The 21704-nt window shown below is 40.9% G+C and overlaps 1 protein-coding gene across 1 annotated transcript in view; it reads left to right on the top strand.

Annotated features, from left to right (window-relative positions):
- The window catches only part of kcnk9 (potassium channel, subfamily K, member 9), a 55688-nt gene extending 39867 nt beyond the window's left edge, over positions 1-15821 (top strand). Inside the window, exon 2 of the mRNA XM_031279137.2 lies at positions 13629-15821. Within this exon, the coding sequence (XP_031134997.1) occupies positions 13629-14512 (884 nt within the window). The 3' untranslated portion in view covers positions 14513-15821. The remainder of the gene's footprint in view (positions 1-13628) is intronic.
- Positions 15822-21704: the final 5883 nt, after the last annotated feature.

The raw sequence follows: 21704 nt of genomic DNA, 5'->3' as shown, positions 1-21704 counted from the left end.
CCAGACGAAAGCGGTCAGTTAGCTAAACTTCAAGCGTGCATTAAAGATATAAAATCCTGGATGACCCACAATTTTCTGATGTTGAACTCAAACAAAACAGAAGTTATTGTGCTGGGACCCAAGCACCACCGAACTTCATTATCTAAATATATAGCTACCCTAGATGGTATTGCCCTGGCCTCCAGCACTACTGTCAGAAATCTAGGAGTCATTTTTGACCAGGATCTATCCTTTAACGCCCACTTAAAACAAACCTCAAGAACAGCCTTTTTCCATCTTCGTAACATTGCCAAAATCAGGAACATCCTGTCTCAAAACGATGCTGAAAAACTAGTCCATGCATTCGTAACTTCCCGGCTGGACTACTGTAATTCTTTACTATCAGGCTGCTCAAATAAGTCCCTCAAGACCCTCCAGCTGATCCAGAATGCTGCAGCACGTGTTCTGACAAGAACTAACAAAAGAGATCACATTTCTCCTGTATTAGCTTCTCTGCATTGGCTTCCTGTAAAATCCAGGATTGAATTTAAAATCCTTCTCCTGACCTACAAAGCACTAAATGGTCAAGCACCATCATACATAGAAGAGCTTTTAGTACCTTATTGTCCCACTAGAGCACTGCGCTCCCAGAACTCAGAGCTACTTGTGGTTCCTAGAGTCTCTAAAAGTAGAATGGGAGCCAGAGCCTTCAGCTACCAGGCTCCTCTCCTGTGGAACCAGCTCCCAACTTGGGTTCGGGGGGCTGACACCGTCGCCACATTTAAGAATAAACTGAAAACCATCATCTTTGATAAAGCTTATAGTTAGGGAGTGAGGAGTTGCAGCATAGTAGAGTAGAGTAGAGGGAGGCAGGAAGTACAAGCCCGTTCCGGCAGGGGAGAGTACGAGCCCGGTCCAGGGCCCCTCTCTTTAGCCTGCCTCTCTTAGTTATACTATTATAACTCTAGACTGCTGTGGGAAGCTCCTTCCAAGGACACAATGAGCCACTCCCTCTTCTCTCTTTTCACTTGTCTCCTTTTGTGTGCATCTTAGTCCCAGAAATGCCTGTTACTAACCTAGCTCTGGGGAGTTTTCTCCCCGGAGTCCCTTTGCTTCTTCTTCACCCAGAACATCGCCTTGGAATTGGGTGGCACCTACACCGGGGTCCTGGGTGCAGCTGACGCTATGGACTTACTACACCCTGCTACGCTCTGCGTTTCCCCGCAGTGTCCGACTGCGTCCTGCCGCGTCCAACCGCGTCCACCCAGGCTGCTGTGCCACACTACACCCCGTAACGCCCTGCTGTGCCCTACTATGACATGAACTACTATGACTACCATTGTGATCACTGCTTCACTATCTTTATTATGACTATTATTGCCACCATTCACCACTCCCCCAACTGGTGCCGTCAGACACCGCCTACCAAGAGTCTGGGTCTGTCCGAGGTTTCTTCCTAACAAAAAAGGGAGTTTTTCCTTGCCACTGTCGCAATAGCTACTGCTAATGCTTGCTCTTGAGGCAACCACTGTAATAGTTGGGGCTTCGTAAAGTACAGAGTTTGGTCTAGACCTACTCTATCTGTAAAGTGTCTCGAGATATCTCTTGTTATGATTTGATACTATAAATAAAATTGAATTGAATTGAATTGAATTGAATTGTGCATTCTGTGTGTCCCATATCTCAGTTGGCTGCTGTACTTCAGAGCCATAGGGGTTTGTTTGTGGTGCTTCCCGCTGAATCCCACACTGCTGCTTGGATTAATCAGGGAGCACACTCATGAAAAGAGCCTGTCTCCCAAAATAAGAGTATAAGAGAGTATACCCATTCATGGAATAAATGGATCTGCATCCCCTATGAAAGTGTCATTGAGAGAATTACAGTCAGAATAGACATAACAGCACGTACTCACGAGATGGATAACATATCTAGCATGCATTGACTGTACTTAAAGGTTTAAGGAATCTCAAATTGTCTGAGGAACTATAGCACCCATCTTCCACAGGCAATACTCAGGATTACCAGCTTCTCTGTCCAGGCTGCTCAGCTTCTAGCTCAGACTTCCTTTTGTGTACTGTCTACATTGTCTCTCCAAATTGAGCTCTCCAGAGCAAACAGACAACTGAGGGACTACAGATTTGAGGCTGCACTGTCCTTATGCTGTTCTCAACCTCCTTTCCAACTGCAGCAGGCAACTCTTTTTAGTGGAGCTCTAATAAGCTCTAATAAATCCACTGTACACACTACCTGCTCAGTCGTGTTGTGTCTTTGTGAATGATTCATCCCAAAAAATGCATGTTTTGGGTTGAAAACTGAACTGAATCACTTCCTGAAACGATCCGTTCATTTCTCAGTCCAGTTGAGCTCTCAGTCAGTTGCGACTCGTGAGCGAACGTGCAGAGAGTCTCACTGAGTGAGTGATTCAAGTCGTTCGTTTGCAAGCGGTATCTTTATCTAACTAAATTCTCAGCTTACTTGCTTATCCTTCACGAATGACCGTTCTCAGTTCAATAGTTAGGAAGTTCAGTGAGTGGGACTACGCAGTCGGAGCTCCGGTCAAGCACTGCGATGAAACAGTGTGTGTTTATTGATTCGCCCCTCCCGCTTCCCCTACCTTTCAGGTCTTGAAGTAGAAGGTAGTGTCAAATATTTTATTTAATAATTAGGTGTTGTGAAAATATATCAGTGCTGTACATAATAAGGTAGGACTTCAGCTTTCATTTGGCAAACGGTATCTTTATTCAACCATATTCTCCATTCTCAGTTCACTGTTAGCGAGTTTCAGTTCAGTGAGTTGGACTAGGTGTAGTCTGAGCTCCGGTCAAGCACTACGTGATTAGGTGAACAAATCTTTTGAACAAATCTTTTTATTAAACAGATTCTAGTGATTCAGGACACTGAAAAGAACTGCTTTGCCCATCGCTACAGCTCAGCGCCAAGTTAACAACTAGTGGAGTCAACATATAGTCAAGCATATCGCAGCTACAGAGATATGTCCCTCAGGAGCTGGTGGAGACCAAAACAGAGTTAAAAGGAGAGTTAGTATTGAACTTAAATACATTAGGTGGACTGAAACATGAGTCCAGATTAATTATTATGTTGCTACATGTGTAAACAGGCAACTGTTTGCTAAAATGTTAGCCACAAAAACTTGATAATATGTGGATATTGTGGCCCCCAAGTGGCCAGAAAAGTCTTCTTAACTGTTTAAAAAATAACCTAAATCATGACAACAATCATTCGCTAAACCTAACCGAGTAGCTTAATTTAAACCTTAGCCATAAAGACGGCAGATCAGAAAACAATACTATAAATCATTTTTGTAATTTGAATTGCGCAATGTGCCCTTGTGACGTGATAGACGGATGGATCATCCAGCCAGGTATTTTTTGAAAGTGCCTTCCCTTCCAAACCGCTTCCAATGACGGCTTCTCAGATGGTTCTGTGTAACAAACCATCTGGCTCATCAGGTTATCATACAACTCCCAATGAGTAAAAAAACTATTGTTTGTATTAGGTTTGTGTTAAATAAGTTGGTCATTGAGAACAGCAAAACAAACATAACACAAACACTCATTTATGAAACTATGTTAGTGAATCTGCTTTTTTATATGAATTTCCTCTGTCATACACTCGTTGCATGTCTCTGGATAAGAGCATCGGACAAAACACTTCAAATGTAAATGTGATCTTTTTAATCTGCTGGCAGGCATCTCTGATATCAGTGGAGTTGCCTCTTCATCTGTGTAGAATTTTATGTTTGACATTTTTTCCTTAACAATAGGGTTAGACAACCAGCAGCGGAAAGAGCATAACCATTATGGTGCCATAACAGAGTGGAATTGTAGGCAGACTCAGTGTTTCAAAGAGTACTGATAGCAAAAGGTTCCCTGCATGTAGTAGGTAACCATGGTGTTCCCACTTCCCAGACACATTAAGCTCTTGTTGGTGACGTAGTGAAGAATCAGGCAGAAAGCTGAACAAGGTGTTCTCACCTCTATGCTCCCTGCACTTCTTGACCTTTATTAAAATGCCATGGCTTATGAGCAAATAATGCCACCTGAAGTAATACGAGGCAGATTAACCTGCGGATCAAACAAGCAAAAGGCGTTGGTTTAAGCAACTGCTCGACACTTGTAAAGTAACTAGCCAGGCTGTGTGTGGGTACTAATGAGGGACTACCTTGATACTGTTATGAATAATGGATGATATAGATTATATAACCAGCAATGTGTAAAACTAAATGAAAACCATAGGGACGTATCCTCTACTTTATTCGTTGACAAAATGATATGTTCAGAGGATCAAATGTTAAGCAACTATGTTTCTACTTTGATTTAGTGTGCATATTATATTCCACATGAATAGTTTATGCCCTTATTCCAAGAAAAAAAAAAAAAAAAACTTCAAGGGATCATTTAAAATGTAAGTGTAGTTGTGGTATATTAAATGAAAGTGACATTTGCAGTTTTCTGAAGAATACAAATAACATACAATTTAATCCCATTTCTTACCTTCATGCCTGCCTTTGGTAATAAGAAAATAAAAGAAGACCAAAACATTAAAGCTGCACTAATCAAATTTATTTATTTATTTTTATTAACAATGGATCAAATGTGTAGTTTGCTTTTTGGCGGGGTTCGGTTTCTGCCGAACCGTAGAATTTTTTTCCACCGAACCGAACCCTAAGCTTGCACTATGCATGCTACGCTGGTTGATTACTGTAAGGTGTTTACGTAGGTCAACCATTCAATGCAGTAGGCTGTGAGAAAGTGAAAATGGAACTCGTGAGCAGAAAAAGTGTAGTTTGGCAGTACTTTCAGTCAAAAGAAGGCCATTCAAGTCCAGCTACATGTTCAATCTGCAATGCCGATTTGTCTCGTGGTGGAAAGGACCCTAAACTATACACAACATCGCTGCTGTTAAAACATTTGCGTATGAAACATCCGAAAGAATACGAGTTGTGCATGAAGGAATCTACAGACAGCAGCCAAAATGCAGCAACTTCAGATACGGCAAAGGAAGGACAGTCACAGCTAAAAACGTGTGTTAACCATTTGTTTACTTCATTAATGTGTTTACTGTGTTAATGGACTGAGGATGGGAGTAGGATGAAGTATTTGGTTTTGGATTCGGCAGAATCTTAACCAGTGGATTCGGTATTCGGCCAAACCCCAAAAATCTGGATTCGGTGCATCCCTAGTTATTTTACATTAGAGATTTCTGTATTTGAGTTCTTGTCCGTGCTTGTTGGAAAAAGGCAATGTTACATAATTTTCTTCACCAATCCAATCAAGCAACATTTAAAGGGGTTACAACATTTGAAGGGGCAATTTGTGCCTTTCTGCATCAATATATAGTGCAAATGTCTTTATTTATGTAAAGGAAATTATAATAGTTTTTTTGGGGTGGGTTGCACTGGCCAGTTTTGATTATTCCCCCCTTCAAATTACGCCCATGCAGCCAAGGATGTTTTAACTTTGATTTACTCTTACTTAATCATGAATATTTAATGTTGCAGAGAAATACTTTCTGGAAGTCAGTTGCTTTAAGGATTAATGTTTAATCACTAGGTAGCAGATGAGAGGCTGCTGGAGCTCAGCGTCTGAACTCGAGGTGTAGGCTGTTGGTTAATTCATTAAGCCATTACATGACCGTGTGAGATGTTCCTTTTTCTAGTACAGGAAAAAATAAATATTTCTGATATAATAATAGAATGATATAATAATTGGATAGGCTGCCAGCTGTGTCAATTTAGAGTTTAAGCAACAGTGACTCACACTCACACAGACCTATGTAGCTCACATTGTGGGTGTGGGCAGACATTCAAAATAAGTCATAGTAAAGTGGATTGGAGCCAAACAAAGGTTGAGTCATGCAGTTTATGATGAGAGCTGCCTTGGTATATTCAGAAATGTGTCAAACATTAGAGGCACTTTGGAGATGACTGTGGAGAGCCACAGGGGTTGAGATACATTTATTCAATTATAGATTGAATTTTGTGATAGCTAAAAAAAAATGATCTGTTTGTGTCAGTAGGTCTGGTGTAGTCATATACATCTTGATGTACAGTTGGATCCGTCTAATGTTTGGCTCTTTGGTTTTCAACAACAATTACCTTGGTCATAATCATAGTTCCTTTAAGATGTTTTTTCAGACATCCTACAGACATGCCTTGCCTTGACAACTAGATGGACTGTCATTACGTGGTACAGATATTTATGGTTCTCAAAGGATGAATCATTTACATGTACGTGTGTGTATTCATTTGGCAGAAGCTTTTGTCCAAAGCGATGTACAAATGAAGTACATGAAAGTGCTTCAACACTCAGCTTGTAGGTACTGAAGCAACATGTAAGTGCCTAGCAAATGTTTTTTTTTTTTTTTTTTTAAAGAGCTAGATAAAGATCAAGAGATAGAGAGAAAGTGCACATTAGATGTGTAAGTACTCTCTGGACAGATAGTCTAGCTAGCTGTCTGGATTTACCCTGCAGAGATCTGAGAAGCAGTTAACCATAGTCCTCAGAAATCCACCGGAGTTTAAAATTTCAACACAAAGAAAGCGGAAGGTAACAGACATCCGAAAACGGACATCTGAAAAGAGTGACATCCGGCGGAATTTACGGCAGAACCAGAGCAATCCCGGAAATGGAATGTTGTGGGTACAACATTTTGCCTTCCCCGTGAATGAGTTATGGAAAGAAACAACAAAGCATGTGGGTGCCTTCAGGTACACTCACTAATGGTGGAGAATTTTTGCTCATTCGCAGTTGTGCAGTGTGATGAAGATGGTTCAATATTCTTCTTATAATGATATTTATTTGTTTACCTGGCGCAAAAGAAAACAACAAACATCGAAACATATCAACATCGACATCGGTATAGGTATCGGCTGAGACATTTGCAGTTGGTGCATCCCTACAACAGCGGTCTCCTGGGTTAAAGTCCCGTGTTTGTTTGAGCCATCCATCCACACCGACCTCCTCCCTATGTGGGCTCTTGTTAGAAACGTATTTGTGCTCGCAGCCCTGCCAGAAGACGTTTACAGCAGTCAATGCCAGAGATGAACAATCCTAATGACTTAAGTGATTCCCTGACTTTTTAGCTAATGCCACCAGCAAGTCAAAGTGTTCACTCATCCAGTGAAATACCTCAACACCGCTTGGATGGACTGGCATATCATTTTGCGCAGCCATTTACGCTTCCCAGACAATTTATGCTAATTACTTTTGTGATCCTCTGACTTTTCTACTAGCACTACCATGAGGTTGACATTTGTGGTTTTGAATGACATATCTTGATAACTATTGGATTGATTGCCCTGCCATTTGGTGCACACATTCTTGTTGCCATTGGTGATCTCTGACTTTTCATCCAGGGGCACCATATTCAGTTTGTGCAATACTTTGGTTTACGATCTGCAAAACTGATGACATCGCCATCAGCCTCAGCTTTCTTCTCGTTTAGAGCAGCAAATGTGAGCATGGTAATGCACTAAACTAAGATTAAGAAGAGAAGAACTGTTCATATTAGCATGCTGACATCTCAGTTCAGCCTCACAGAGCTGCTAGCATGACAGTAGACTTTCAGTCTTGTTTTATCGTGGCTGTGGTTGTAGAAAAAGATCGTGACATGGAAGTCCACTTTAATTCCATTTTATTTATAGTGTCATATCATAACAGAAGTTATCTCAGGTCACTTTACAGATAGAGTAGGTCTAGACCACACTATAATTTACAAAGACCCAACAATTCACAAAAGTGTGTTGAGCTACAGATTTCACCTCTTCCTACTCCCAGTGACACCATTTTTATGAGGCACCTTTGTGTAGACGTGTTATCACACTTCCCACCCTTGTTTGTTCAAACATTTAAACGGTGACTCAACAGATGTGCAGTGAAACAGAAAATGCTCACATTGAAATGTGCTGAGAGAGAGAGAATGCTGTTCTTTTAAACGCACACTAAGGGACACGGAAAATTAGACGTTCACTGTTTATTATTTTTTTGGTGTTTACTTTTTAGCAGATGGCCAGCAGATTTAGAATCATTCCCTTTTTGAATGCCAGGCTTATGGAGCAATGCCATAAATGCTTTTGAGCCGCAGTTGTCCTTGCAGAATGTGTTCGTTTTTCATTAAAGCAATCCATTGTTGCATTGTTTATTATAATCCAACATCTTAAACATTAAGATGCACTAAAGGAGGCCCAGAAGGATTTTTGTTTAACTAAAAATCTGTTTAGGAGGACATTTATTAAAGATTTCTTGTGAGCTGTCCCACATCAGATTTACATTTGGGCAAATTTACAGTATCTCGGTTAGTGCATTGTGAAACGCTTCTCTGTTGCTTCTGGCTGATAAGACTGGTGTGTTTTTGCAAACAAATCTCGTCTGCTGCAGCTGGCAGGAGAATATAGATTGAAAAAAAATGTCACACGTCTTCTCCTGCATGGATGTCTAAAACACAACCCTCCCATTGTGTCTTATTATGTCATATTTGAGTGACTGGGCCTTTTCTTGTGCCTTTATCATTTATCAGAGTGGGATTCTCTTTCTGCTGCACTACACACTGTGCTGAACACACGTGTTCACCTGTGCACACATGAGCACAAAAGCACCTGTGCATGGCAGGGCTCTGTGTGGCAAAGCAAATATGTCTGTTCCCAAGACAACAGCAGATAATAAAGTCATTATAACAGGACAAACTGATTACACAGCGCTGCACTGCTGCAGAAAAAAAACGCACATCCCATCAATGGCATCAAAGAAATACTTTAAGAGGCTGGCTCGGGAAAAAATAAAGTTATAATCCAAGACATATTTTAATATTAAGGGCTAAGCTATCATTTTTTATGTGCTTTACATTCTATAAGAAAAGCCACGGAGTGTTTTATCAGAGTTCCCTAACAGAAAAGCAAACTGAAAACTTCATGAACTTATTGTCTTTTATCAATCCATGATAGACAGTATCCAAGTGGACATTGTTTGACATGAAAATGTTAATATCCGCTCTGTAGGTCTGCCGATCAGCTCACTGAGCCCCTGTAAATCCCTGTTAGTCATCCCGTATATAATGCCTTGGAAATGTAAGGACACTAATAAATGTTGGAGCTAAAGCTGAAACATGATATGACATCACTGTAGGTGTGAGTTCACTTTTTATCCTTTTAATGTATTGCTTGTATGACTTCCTGTGTTAGTGTTTTCACTTACAGATCCAGACTTTGGGCATCGCAATGCTATTAACCAGGGCTGTAGTACTTGGGTACCAGGGTACAAGCGGCCGAAATGGGTTTCCTCAGGAGGGTGGCTGGCGTCTCCCTTAGAGATAGGGTGAGAAGCTCAGTCATCCGTGAGGAGCTCGGAGTAGAGCCGCTGCTCCTTCGCGTCGAAAGGAGCCAGTTGAGGTGGTTCGGGCATCTGGTAAGGATGCCCCCTGGGCGCCTCCCTAGGGAGGTGTTCCAGGCACGTCCAGCTGGGAGGAGGCCTCGGGGAAGACCCAGGACTAGGTGGAGGGATTATATCTCCGACCTGGCCTGGGAACGCCTCGGGATCCCCCAGTCAGAGCTGGTTAATGTGGCTCGGGAAAGGGAAGTTTGGGGTCCCCTGCTGGAGCTGCTACCGCCGCGACCCGTTACCGGATAAGCGGAAGAAGATGGATGGATGGATGGATGTAGTACTTGTTTTTCTATTGCCTTGGACTTGTCTTGGACTCGTTGGTATTTGCACTTGTACTTGTCTCAGACTCGGTCATTGGGCTCATCAAATATACTTGTTGGTCTTGACCGAGTCCAGCACTATATGTTTTTTTTTTTCTAAAGTATCTTCCTCTTTCAAAACAAACCCATTGATGAAGCATGCTTCTTCAGAAAACAGGTATTGGTTTAATTTAAAATCCATCTAGAACGGCCATTGGTATTGATCGCCTGGTATACGCCTGGCTGCATCATATGCCTCAATCATCAGGAATCAATCATTTTCATTTTGGCCACAGACACAATATCAGCGAGCACTTTGTACTATGGATTCTTCTCTTGACTGTTTCTCATCTTGACTCAGACTTGACTTGAACCTCTTTGGACTCGGTCTTGACTAGTCCTGGTCTTGGACTTGTCATAGACTCGACAAAGGTGGACTTGACTACGGCCCTGCTATCAACCATCACCACATGGACACTCGGGCACTCATCTGTCCAGTTTTAAACTTTAAAAGAAAAGGCAAATCTATGATAATGACTATGCGTAGTTTATTTCAAACAACATACACAAGAATAAAAAAAAAAAAACAACATAAAATTCAAGACACAAAAGGGTTTCACTCTGAAAAACGGGTAAAGCAAGAATAAGCAAATAAATAAATACTCTTAAATAAATACTCTTGTCCGAAAGGGAGCAAAAATGCTTTTTGGGAGACGGGTCCTACCCTTTTTGAGATGTCCATACCTTTACATCTTTAATTACAAAAATATCCAGGGTGCGATTTGCCGGGGGGAGGGGGGATGCGTGGGATTTCCCCCTTTCTGGTCTAAATATCCCTGCCTCTGCTGAATTACTTTTATCCCCGGTGGGGACAAAATGTATCCCCGCCTAAAAGTGATCATCTACTTCGCCAATAGCCTAGACCATATATTAATAATATACCTAAAATAAAAGTATTTTAAACTGAGTAATAATAATAATAATAATAATAATAATAATAGATTTTATTTGTAATGCACTTCTGCAAATCTCAAAGTGCTAAGTAAAGCGCTGTAACGTGAACAGTCTATAGTGCCATAGAACAATAAAATAAGAGCGGCAGTTGCTGGTTGTATTTAGCTGCTACAGAGCTCCAGGACGCCGGCTACCAGCAGCAGTTGTTTAGCCGTCAATAGGTGACTGTGAGCCGGGTACAGGCACCACCAGGTGACGGTCCTTTCAGGGGCCATGGTAGTGGAGTTTAGCCAGAAAAATTGAGCGTCATGCGGTGATGAAAGTTAAGTTTAGGCACCAAAACGACTAGATAAGTTTAGGAAAAAGATCGTGGTTTGGATTAAAACACTCCTGAGGAAAGAACGAGAGTTTCCTGGGTGAAAGTATTTAGTTTTTCGCCGCAAAGTGAACTCCGCTCTCCGGCTTGAAAGCGCTGTGTTTTATGTTGACACCACGTTGTGCTATTTCATTTTGAGATTATTTTCTATTGGACATTGAAGTTCATAAATAAGTGCTTTGGCGTGGCTGGCCGAGTGGCACTATATCCATGGTGTGGTAAAAGGGGATTTAATTCTTGCAAGTTTTGTTTTGTTGTGCATGATCAACCCCCCCCCCCCTGCTTTCTTCACAAATCACATTCTGAAAATAACCCTGATCAAAGTGTTTTAAATCTATCGTTTCTCAATATGCAACCATACAACCCTATAACAGAAAACATCGTCAAAATCCAAAAACATTTGCCGATCTATCAATGGATCAAGTTACTGTTCCATAATTTCCTTAATTATATGTCCTTATGCTACTGTCCATGCAGCATATTTATCAAGCACAATTAGGTTCTAAATTGATCAGAACAAAACTGAAGCAAGTTCAATACAAAACAATACACTACCAGTCAATCATCTGAACATCTCCACTCATGAGTTGCAACCTCCCTCCTCTTTACTGTACTTTTAGTTCAGTTTGAACAGTGTGAGATTTTTACTCAAAATGATTTCGTCCTCCAAACTATTCCAGAGAGTCACCCCACGAACAGAAACCCACATGCTTTTAAGAGTATTGCGGGCATACGGTTGTTTTAAATTAAGTTTCCTTCTTAAATCATAGCCCCACCCCCTCTCTATCTAGGATTGTTTTTTTTATGTTGCCAGGAAGTGAACTGTTTTCTCTTTGTACATTAATGACTTAGGTTGCTTTCAATCACACCTACCTCGTTTGGTCCGTTTAAAAACCCTGGAGCGTTTGGTCGGATAGTCCTGTCTGTTTGGGGCGGTGTGTAAGCTTATCCGAACTCTGGTGTGGACCAATTTTGGTCCGCTTGAAAACGGGGGTCTCGGTTCACTTCCAAGTGAACTAGAGTTCGGTTCACTTCAGGTGAGAATGCGATCCGACCCAAATACAGGAAGTGAACCAAAAACAGAGCATTTACTAGCCTGCAATTTCAACTTTGCCCACAATTTATGGACTTATATATGATTTACGGGATGATAACTTTGCCAATCCATAAGCTGTTCTGACCATACATTGCTGGTCGTCTGTGTGACACCATCATCTCTCTCTCGTTCACTCGCTGTCTGTCAGCTGCTCTCATTGTTCGCCTTCAACACTAAAGCAGAACCAGGTAACCCAAGACGTTGTAACTGTGGTGTTGCTCCATTATTTCTGAGACCAGAAGTGTCGGCGAGTTTCGGATATTCTGTCCAATAAACAACCAACCTTCTCAATCACGTGACGTGTGTTCACAGTGTGCAGTGTGAACGCAAACCGAACTAAATTAAAACTGCAACAATGTTGCAACTTTACCCCTGAATCGCCCCGAGTCCTCTGAACTATAGGTGTGAAAGTGCCCTTAAAGAATAATGCACTAGTGTGCTCACAATGACCTACATTATATACTATCCTTATTGCTTTTTTTATCTAATAGGAAAACAAGTGTGCTGACCCTGCAGTTGGCAGCTGTTGAATGGAAACCTGATGCACTCCAGTCTGATTGCAGCAGGGTGAGGCTCTTGTGAGTGACAGTCACACACAAACCTTAAAATGACTCGTCCAGACAGAACTAGACTTTAGTCAGTGTAATGTCTTTGAGGGTAAAACGTAATGTTGAAAGATTATCTACGGAAGAGATTTGTGGTAATCTGTCTGCACACTCGAGGCGTAGCGCACATCAAATTAAAGTTGTGATTTCTTTGCAGCTGTCAATGTAATTCATTATGTCCTCATCACTGCGCAAGAACACATTTAAGCAATAAGAATCAATATCAATTAATTTGTAAATTTTGAGCAAGGAGGGAAGAAGACAGACGGCTGGGTTCAGAATACAAATCTGTCCTGAGATATATTTAGAATTGACTAACACTTTTGGGATGCCGCAAGCATGTTGTACTGCAATCTTGCACATGATGTTTGCTTTTACCCAAATTCATTTTTTTGCAAGCTGTATGCGTAGTGCCCTAAATATTTCTTTCCCCTGAAGAATTTAGAATAAATTCTGTAGGAACACTGATGAGGCAATTTCTATGAATTGCTTGTATCTGCTATAATGATTAAGCCACTAGTTACCAGTGTTGTAGTACTCAACATCAGTCCTGTTGAAGGCCTCGTCTCGGAATCGACCGCATTTTTACTCTTCCGTTATGTGACCCAGATAATGTAATAACTCAAATACACAGCCTATGAAGTAAACCAAGTGTCTTTATTATCATGAAACATTGTATTTTGTTCTTAAATGAACATAACATTGACAAAACCATCACAAGTCATACCACTTAGCACCTTAGCTAATGTTAGCAATTAATTGCGGTTGAACAAAGAAACGGCGATTACTTAAAAAATATTGCAATTAGAAAATTATGTAATAATTGTTACAGGCCTATGTGACGCCACTGCTGCTTCACACGCAATTTGGTGAAATTTTTCCGCATCACTAATTTCTGCTGTCTGTCTGCTCTCTTCTCAGGCTATGGGCATGCAGCGCCGGGCACCGACGCAGGGAAGGCCTTTTGCATGTTTTATGCCGTCCTGGGAATCCCTTTGACTCTGGTCATGTTCCAAAGTCTCGGTGAAAGGATGAACACTTTTGTCAAATACCTTCTGAAGCGCATCAAGAAGTGCTGCGGCATGAGCATCACCGATGTCTCCATGGAGAACATGGTGACCGTGGGATTCTTCTCCTGCATCGGCACGCTGTGCATCGGGGCCGCCGCATTCTCCCATTACGAGGATTGGAGCTTCTTCCAGTCCTATTATTACTGCTTCATCACATTAACAACTATAGGCTTTGGGGACTTTGTGGCCCTTCAAAAGAACCGGGCCCTCCAGAAGAAGCCCCTGTACGTGGCTTTTAGCTTCATGTACATCCTGGTGGGCCTGACGGTCATCGGGGCCTTCCTCAACCTGGTGGTGCTTCGCTTCCTGACTATGAACAGCGAGGACGAGCGGCGGGACGCCGAGGAACGGGCCTCGCTAGCCGACAACCGGAACAGCATGATCATCCACATCCAGGACGAGTCGCTGCAGCGGGGCCGGCGGCGGCGCGAGCCGTATCGGCCGGAAGTGACTGACTTGCAGTCAGTCTGCTCCTGTATACATTACCACTCGCATGACTTCGGCAGCTCTGGGGGAGGGATGGGAGGCCTGGGCTGTGCCTTCTCCCATCAGAACTCGTTCAGCTCGCAGCTGAATCCCAATCAGTACTTTCACTCGGTTTCCTACCGGATCGAGGAGATCTCGCCCAGCACCTTGAAAAACAGCTTCTTCCCTTCGCCCATCAGCTCGGTGTCGCCGGGCCTTCACAGCTTCACAGACAATCACCAGCTGATGAGGAGAAGGAAATCCATCTAAACCCTAACACACACACACACACACACAGGCAAGGACACACAAGTTTCCATGTTTTATACACACGGTCAAACATTTCCAATGCTGCTCCTTACCAAATCTTATTTCAGCACTCCCCATTTTGGTTGTGTGTAATATAAAAAGTATTGTTGGGAACCGATGAAGAACACTGTGGAGAACAGCGTGGACACAACGGGATGCAAAGCATGAAGCATGGATGTCTATTTTTTCAAGAGATTGCTCCATTTGCAAACACTTCACACAAACGACAAGACCTTCCTTCTTTCAGATTTACGGTACAAAATTGATATATTAACTTTGGTTACATACCAAATGATGCACACTTGGGGGAAATGCTATTTTTTCAAAAAGGGAGTATGCTTGTTTCACCTTAACTTGAAGAAACTCACCGTTATGTACTATTCCATTGCCTCATTGCAGACAGAGATTTTGAAATGACTTAAAGCATCAGGTATTGTTTTCTATAAGCAATCATGTATTCCAACGGTTCCACCACACATCAAGCCAAAACGTCGTTGCCAATATTAGCATGTGCATTAGATGTCATTCAATGAGTGTGCCATAGTTTTGTGACATTCTTTAGTCTGTTTATAGCACAGCCGTATAAAGGTGTCTATTTGTCTTGGTTTCAAAGGATCATGCTGCTGTTATTAATATTTCACCCTCACCTAGTATCAGATCTGGCCATAAAAGCTTTATTTTAACCTATGGCATTTTTCATAAGGAGATGTAAAATCGACCTAAAGTTAAAATCCACCCTCCCCACTAAACTGTTAAACAGATTTGCCAATTATGGGGTCTGTATTATTGGTTGGTTGTGTACTTTTCTCCCATTAACATTCATATTGAATATCAGTTATATAGGTGCACTCCACTGTACATTGATACTTTTGCACCGCTCTTCAGCAATCATTTAGGATAACTCCATTGTAAAAGAGGCAGAGTGACCAGTTTCTTCATTTACAGTCATCCCCTTAAATAATAGTTGTATGAGGTACTTATCTATAGTCAGTGTACCTACAGTAGTACAGTAGATGACGGTCGGCACACCCCGAATAGCAAAGGCAATGTACTGCTGTGGACGATGGGCTACACACCAAAAGTTATTTTAGCCACCTGAAAAAAAGGCCCACCTAAAATATCATTATCAGTTTAAGTGTAGGCTATATTTAGAATAGTTTCACTGCTTTCCCTTGTCATCAGACAGCCCTTTTGCATGGTAACCAGTTGCTGGTCTACCGCTGCCTCCATCGGTTAGTTAGGTAAGGGTAAAAGCCCGACGAGGACGCGTGTCGGATGATTCTGGCCTCCCCGTCGTCCATTAATTACTTGATAATGGTAATTATACCATGGCCAATTGCCAAATAATTTTTTAAAGCAAATTAATTTATATATATATATATATATTTCATGTGTTTTGCAATCAAATCCTAAACGTTTTTTTCAAATAATATCTCCGTTTCCCCAGTAACACCCAAGGGTTTGACTAATACCTGGAACAAGCATTTCCATCCCATAATATGCATGTAACCGTTTGACAGTATGTCCAATTTGACAGAATGTTTAACAACAAGACAAGCAGGCTATCAGCCATGCCATTTTCCCCGTTATCAACATAATAGGATGAGGGACCGAAATCCAGATTTTTTTTTTTCCTTTAATTTCACGCATTCATTTAGATCAGTGAACAGAAAGTTTCACCAGTACTACTTAGTAGGTATCCTATATCGCATTTTAACAATAACACAAACAAACTAACTGATGGAGGCAGCAGTAGACCAGCAAATACTGTGTTCTGTGAGATAAAATGACTGTTTTTGTCCAAGGAGTCTAGTGGCTTTAAAGAGAGCATAGATGTATACAACAGCTTTAGTTCCCCATTGGAATGGGCTGTCTGACAGCAAGGTAAAGCTGTGAAAATATTCTAAATAAAGCGTGGCTAAAAGACGTTAAGATGCTTTCCCTGTCCATTACCTGATACAACCCCACCTCAAACATTCCGAACTATCCCTTCAATAGACCAGAATGCAATGCAGCTAAAGATATGTAACAAAAGGATCATTCAGTGAGTCAGTATTCCATGAAGTTGAAGACGAGACAAATAAAAAAAAAAACCTGAATATTGCAGCGGAAGCTCAGATATTTTGACTCCTCCAGTTTGTAACGCAGCCTTTCGTTTAAATATTTGAAGTTTCGAGCCCATATTGAGGTAACCCTGATGACATTATTATGACATCATCAGGGTTATTTTTTCAAACTTTGAAAAGCTCCCTTCATAGCCACACACTTTACACAACTGAGTATAGGCTGTGTATAATTGGTAAAGTGCCTCTTTAAGGTAACGTTGCGGCCATGATCATACTGACATGCTCTTCACAAACCTGATGTCCAGGTGGCTTCACACATCCACCCTTTATTGGGTGCAACCATTTCTCAAGATCTTTTAGGAAGCAATATGGGAAATGTTGCTGTAGCCGACGAGTCAGGTTGAGGAAAGTGAATTTACAGGTTCTTGGAAAATAACCAAATCACTCAAATGAATGAAGTGAGTTATGATATAAAACGTGTAAGAGGATCAGAAGGTGCAGTAAGCGATGCTGCGCAAAGATTGTTGATATTTGAACTCAACTGCCAAACAGATACAACATGGAAGTCGGATTTTCCTAGGTCAAAGTCAGAAACACGCCCCCTGACTTTGGATTTCCGAGCTCGGAACCACCGAGTATCCCAAGCTAACAAATCCAACATAGCTGCACCGTGCATCAGTTGCGAAGTTGTGAAAGCTGTAGTATTATACAGTTATTAGCGCTTCTGTGTCATTTGTGTCTCACTAAATCAGTTGTACACACAGTCCTGTCCAACCTTTATCTGTGGACATGTTGCTACACTGTTTGTATGGACAAAAATAGCGTGAGCCGTTGTTATCAACTGGTATTGCTAACAATAGCTAACCTGGCTAGAGCTCCCAGCTCCGGCTTCCGAGTTCCGAGGTAAATGGAACGCACTATAACTACTGGGTATATACAACCCCCCCCCCCCCGCATCAGCGCACACAGAAAATAGAGAGCTAGGTGACCGTAAGGAGATAGTTGCTGAATTTGACAAAAAGTGTATTAGATTAACATTGCTTACTATACCTTTTAATCTGCAGCTACCAAAGTGCAATTAGATGACTCCTGCTAAATTTATAAGCAGTTTAAGTTAAAGGACACGCATGATTATGCTCCAAAGTCCTGCATAGTACGTGATGCATGCCTGCAGCAGCTGACCCTGGGTCTGCTTATGAAGCCTGCTCAGATCTAAGCTCGCAGCACAGACAGCAAACAACTGTTCAAAGTGACGGAAAAGCATGCAGATCTAAAACGACAACTCTTGAGGCTTGGGTGCACTTTGGAGCCATTAGGGAAACCCAACCTGATAAACGCATCAACACGGAAACAAGCAGAAACAGTGAGCATGAGTAAATGTGAGGGGACAGCTGAAGATCACAATTAAGAAAAAACGTAATAACATCAGTATGATCCTTTCATTTTCTGTAAAATTTCAGAAGAAGGAAAAGTATAGGGACGATTTTTTATGTTTGAAAGATCTGATAGGTGCATGAACTTTATATGATGAATGGGGAAATAATTTCATAATAACTTTAAAAGTATCTTAATGACAGAGAGTTTTAAGAATGATTTACAATATGAGCTGTTTCTTTTGCCAAAGCCCAGTAGTCCTTAAAGGGATAAACTTTATTTACTTTATTTATTTTTTTATTTTTCATTCAAACAAACTGTACAATAATGTTTGTTCTCAGGTTTGAATGAATCAACTTTTTTTATTTTTATTTGTATTATTTCATGCACAATCCCAGAAGTGCAAGCGCATCGGCCAAATAATACAATGTACATATCAAATCCTCTTTTCCAAATGTTAGGAATTTTCCCGAGAAATTCGACTGAGATGCATCATCTCACAAAGGCCCACGCTGCGTCTGATGCAGATGTGTACACCAGTCATTTTGCATTATGCGCATCATTTATGACCAGACTGGAAAATATTTAGGCAATTCTGGTTATTTATGTTGATTACAGGGGTGTTTTAAAGCCCAATGCAACTTTTCTGTCACAATTATGCTACCTGTCAAAGACAAAATATTCAGCTCCTAAATTAAGTATTAAAGCGCTACACAGGATTTCTAAAGGCCTTTTAAGCTTAAAAATGTATATTTAAGTATACATTGTTTGTAAAGACCGCAGCAAAGGGGAGCATTTTCAAGTTACACAGTGCTGGGAGCTATTTGGGGATTTTATTCCCTCAGCAAGTTATATCCTTCAAAATCATTCAACATTTCTGGAAACCAACACATTTCTGTCCTTGACTTTCAGGAAGCGTCAATATTCTTTGCAGCCTAGAGTTTAACAGGCTTCTAATAATTTCCTGGGTACCTGAGCTTGCCTCACAAGGAAAATGCCACTCTGTTTGGGCAAATGGCATAATGCCATGAGTCCTATTCAGTTGTGACCAACTTAACCAGGCGTGGAGTCCGATGTAAGCCCTAAAAGCATTGTTTCATTATTGGAACTATACCAGCGTATCTAAATAACCTGTACAATATGTTTATAACAACCTTTGGAATAAAAAGGCCTTTTCATGGCTGAGATGCATATGTATTTTTACACATTAGCATACGTGCCTTGAAGAAACAGCGGTCAGTGTTTCTGTTAAAGTGGGCACATTTAAATACGGTGGATCTGTTTGTGCTTTAGCAAACCTATTGGAAGATTTTGGAGGTCTGGAGCGCAGATGTGGTTAATATATAGACAGATCTAAGGCTTGACAAACAACTTTATATACAGTAAGGAGAGGAAAATCAACATCTGATCCAACCCCTACCTTCTATAACCACATACACACCCAGCGCCAAAGCAGACTCAATCACTCCCTTAATTTTAAAATACATAATCATCCTATAACAGCTTCAAAAATAATTCCATTTTATAGCAACTTGGGCCTTCTTTTATATATTGTCGGCCATTACTCCTATCAGTAATAATAATATTGTACTCACAGAGGTAATTACTGAGATTTGGGAATGCTACAACATTGCTAAAAAGAATCAGACTGCGAAATAAGCATAAGCAGAGATGATTAGACAGGTTTAAAGCTAATGCTTGCGATATTCCCTCAACTTAAATTCCAAAACCATTAATTAATTGATCATACTAACAAGTACTGCCTGTTTAGCCAAAACTATTAAAAACACATGAATGAGCCACACTGTTTCACTGACATGTTCAATTATTAAGATGAACATGGGGGCCCAGCTGTTTTAGGAAATGATTTCGCCTATCTTCTTGCTTTTAAAGCTGTATGGATTGCTTTTTCTTGGCCACTTGGGGGCAGCAGAACATGCTGATAACGTTGACATATTATAACCTTGTAGAGTTTATATTTTCATTTTATCTAGAGTCATGTATCAGGAGACCTGATGAATGTAAGCCCAATATTCACTCTCTTTTTAGCTCTATTTAGGTATCTACCAATTCCTGAGAAAAAAACATCTGGCTTGTTATCTTGATAGTTGCTTTGCTATGTTCCCCAGCTAGTCGCTAACTTTGTAAGCTTAATTGTTGCTTTGCTGTGTTCACCAGCTAGTCACTAACTTTGTTAGCTTGATAGTTGCTTTGCTATGTTCTCCAGATAGTCACTAACTTTGTTAGCTAGATAGTTGCTTTGCTAAGTTCACCAGCTAGTCACTAACTTTGTTAGCTAGATATTTGCTTTGATATGTTCACCAGCTAGTCACTAACTTTGTTAGCTTGATAGTGCTTTGCTAAGTTCACCAGCTAGTCACTAACTTTGTTAGCTAAATAGTTGCTTTGCTATGTTTACCAGCTAGTCGCTACTTTGTTAGCTTCATAGTTGCTCTGCTATGTTCTAGGCTAGTCGCTAACTTTGTCTGCCAGCTGTTTGCCGCTGGAGCGGCCTGATTTCACAGAAATACGTGAAATGACCAAGACCTCTTAACGACCTCTTACCAATTTTATTGGTATGAAATGTCAGTTAAAAGCCATGGTGGCATCACAGAAAAAATGCCAATAAAAAGTCTATATACTTTGTCGTGGTGAAAACAAATTCTCTGGTTCAATGCAGCCCTGTATCAAGCTTAGGGCTGGGTATCGTCCAAACATTTCCGACGGTACCGATACCAATACCGTGACTTCGATACCAGTTCCTGGACTTTTTTCTATACCAATTTTATAAAATCCATTTGGTAGAAGCATGCTGCATGCTTATTGGATCACTGACGCTGACGAGATTTGCTTTCCTTAGGTATTGAAATTTGGTATTGAATGAGGAAGGATTTTTCGATACTCGATACTAAGGAGGCAAATCGGTCGGTGCCTAAAAAGTATCAAATTCGGTACTCCGCCCTAATCAAACTCCTCCACAGGGAGGATGTCGGAGTAACATTTTATTTTAACCCAAACAATGATCTTTTTTCTAAACCTAACCAAGTAGTTTTGTTGGTTAAACCTAAATTGTTTCCGTTGTGCTGATCAGGTTGTGCTGGACAGGTAGCATACAGTAGTTTATCTGTTTATGTCTACCTCCGTAAAGGTTGTTTAGACAATCTGGCTAAACTATTCGCCTGTCAGCACGTGTTTGATAGTGTGGCTTTCATTTCTTACCTCACTGGATTCTATTGTAGTGATGTTGCCTTGTTCCCAAGTCTCAGCTATTACTTTGATAAATATAATGTTATTATAGCCATTAAGAATGACTGCCAAAAGTGCAAAAATAAGGCCTACATTTTAATAAACTGGAATTATCCTTTAAACATTTAAAAGGATTGAGCAATTATCTACCTATAATAAGCGTCACGGACAGTGATCAGTGTCGTCTACTTTCCATTCAGTTCACAGTCAAACTTTTCCAAGCAACATTTTGGGGAATGTATCAGCCATAATGGATTTTTTTTTTTCTGAAAGGAAGCAGCAAACAAGTGAACTCATTTGATAATCATGTTTTTTATACCCACGCGTGCATATTACTAAGATTTGTCTGCCATCATGCCGCATGTCATATTGATGGTTCTCTGACTGAATGTTACTCTATAACACAGATGGCACAGAGAAAACAGCCACGCGCTCTCTCTCAGGAGACGGCGCAACATTATGTTTTC

Source organism: Sander lucioperca, chromosome 16 (assembly GCF_008315115.2).
Source record: "Sander lucioperca isolate FBNREF2018 chromosome 16, SLUC_FBN_1.2, whole genome shotgun sequence".
In the NCBI taxonomy this organism is placed as follows: domain Eukaryota; kingdom Metazoa; phylum Chordata; class Actinopteri; order Perciformes; family Percidae; genus Sander; species Sander lucioperca.
Note: the sequence above shows the minus strand (reverse complement) of the source record. Positions and strands in the feature narration are given on the sequence as shown.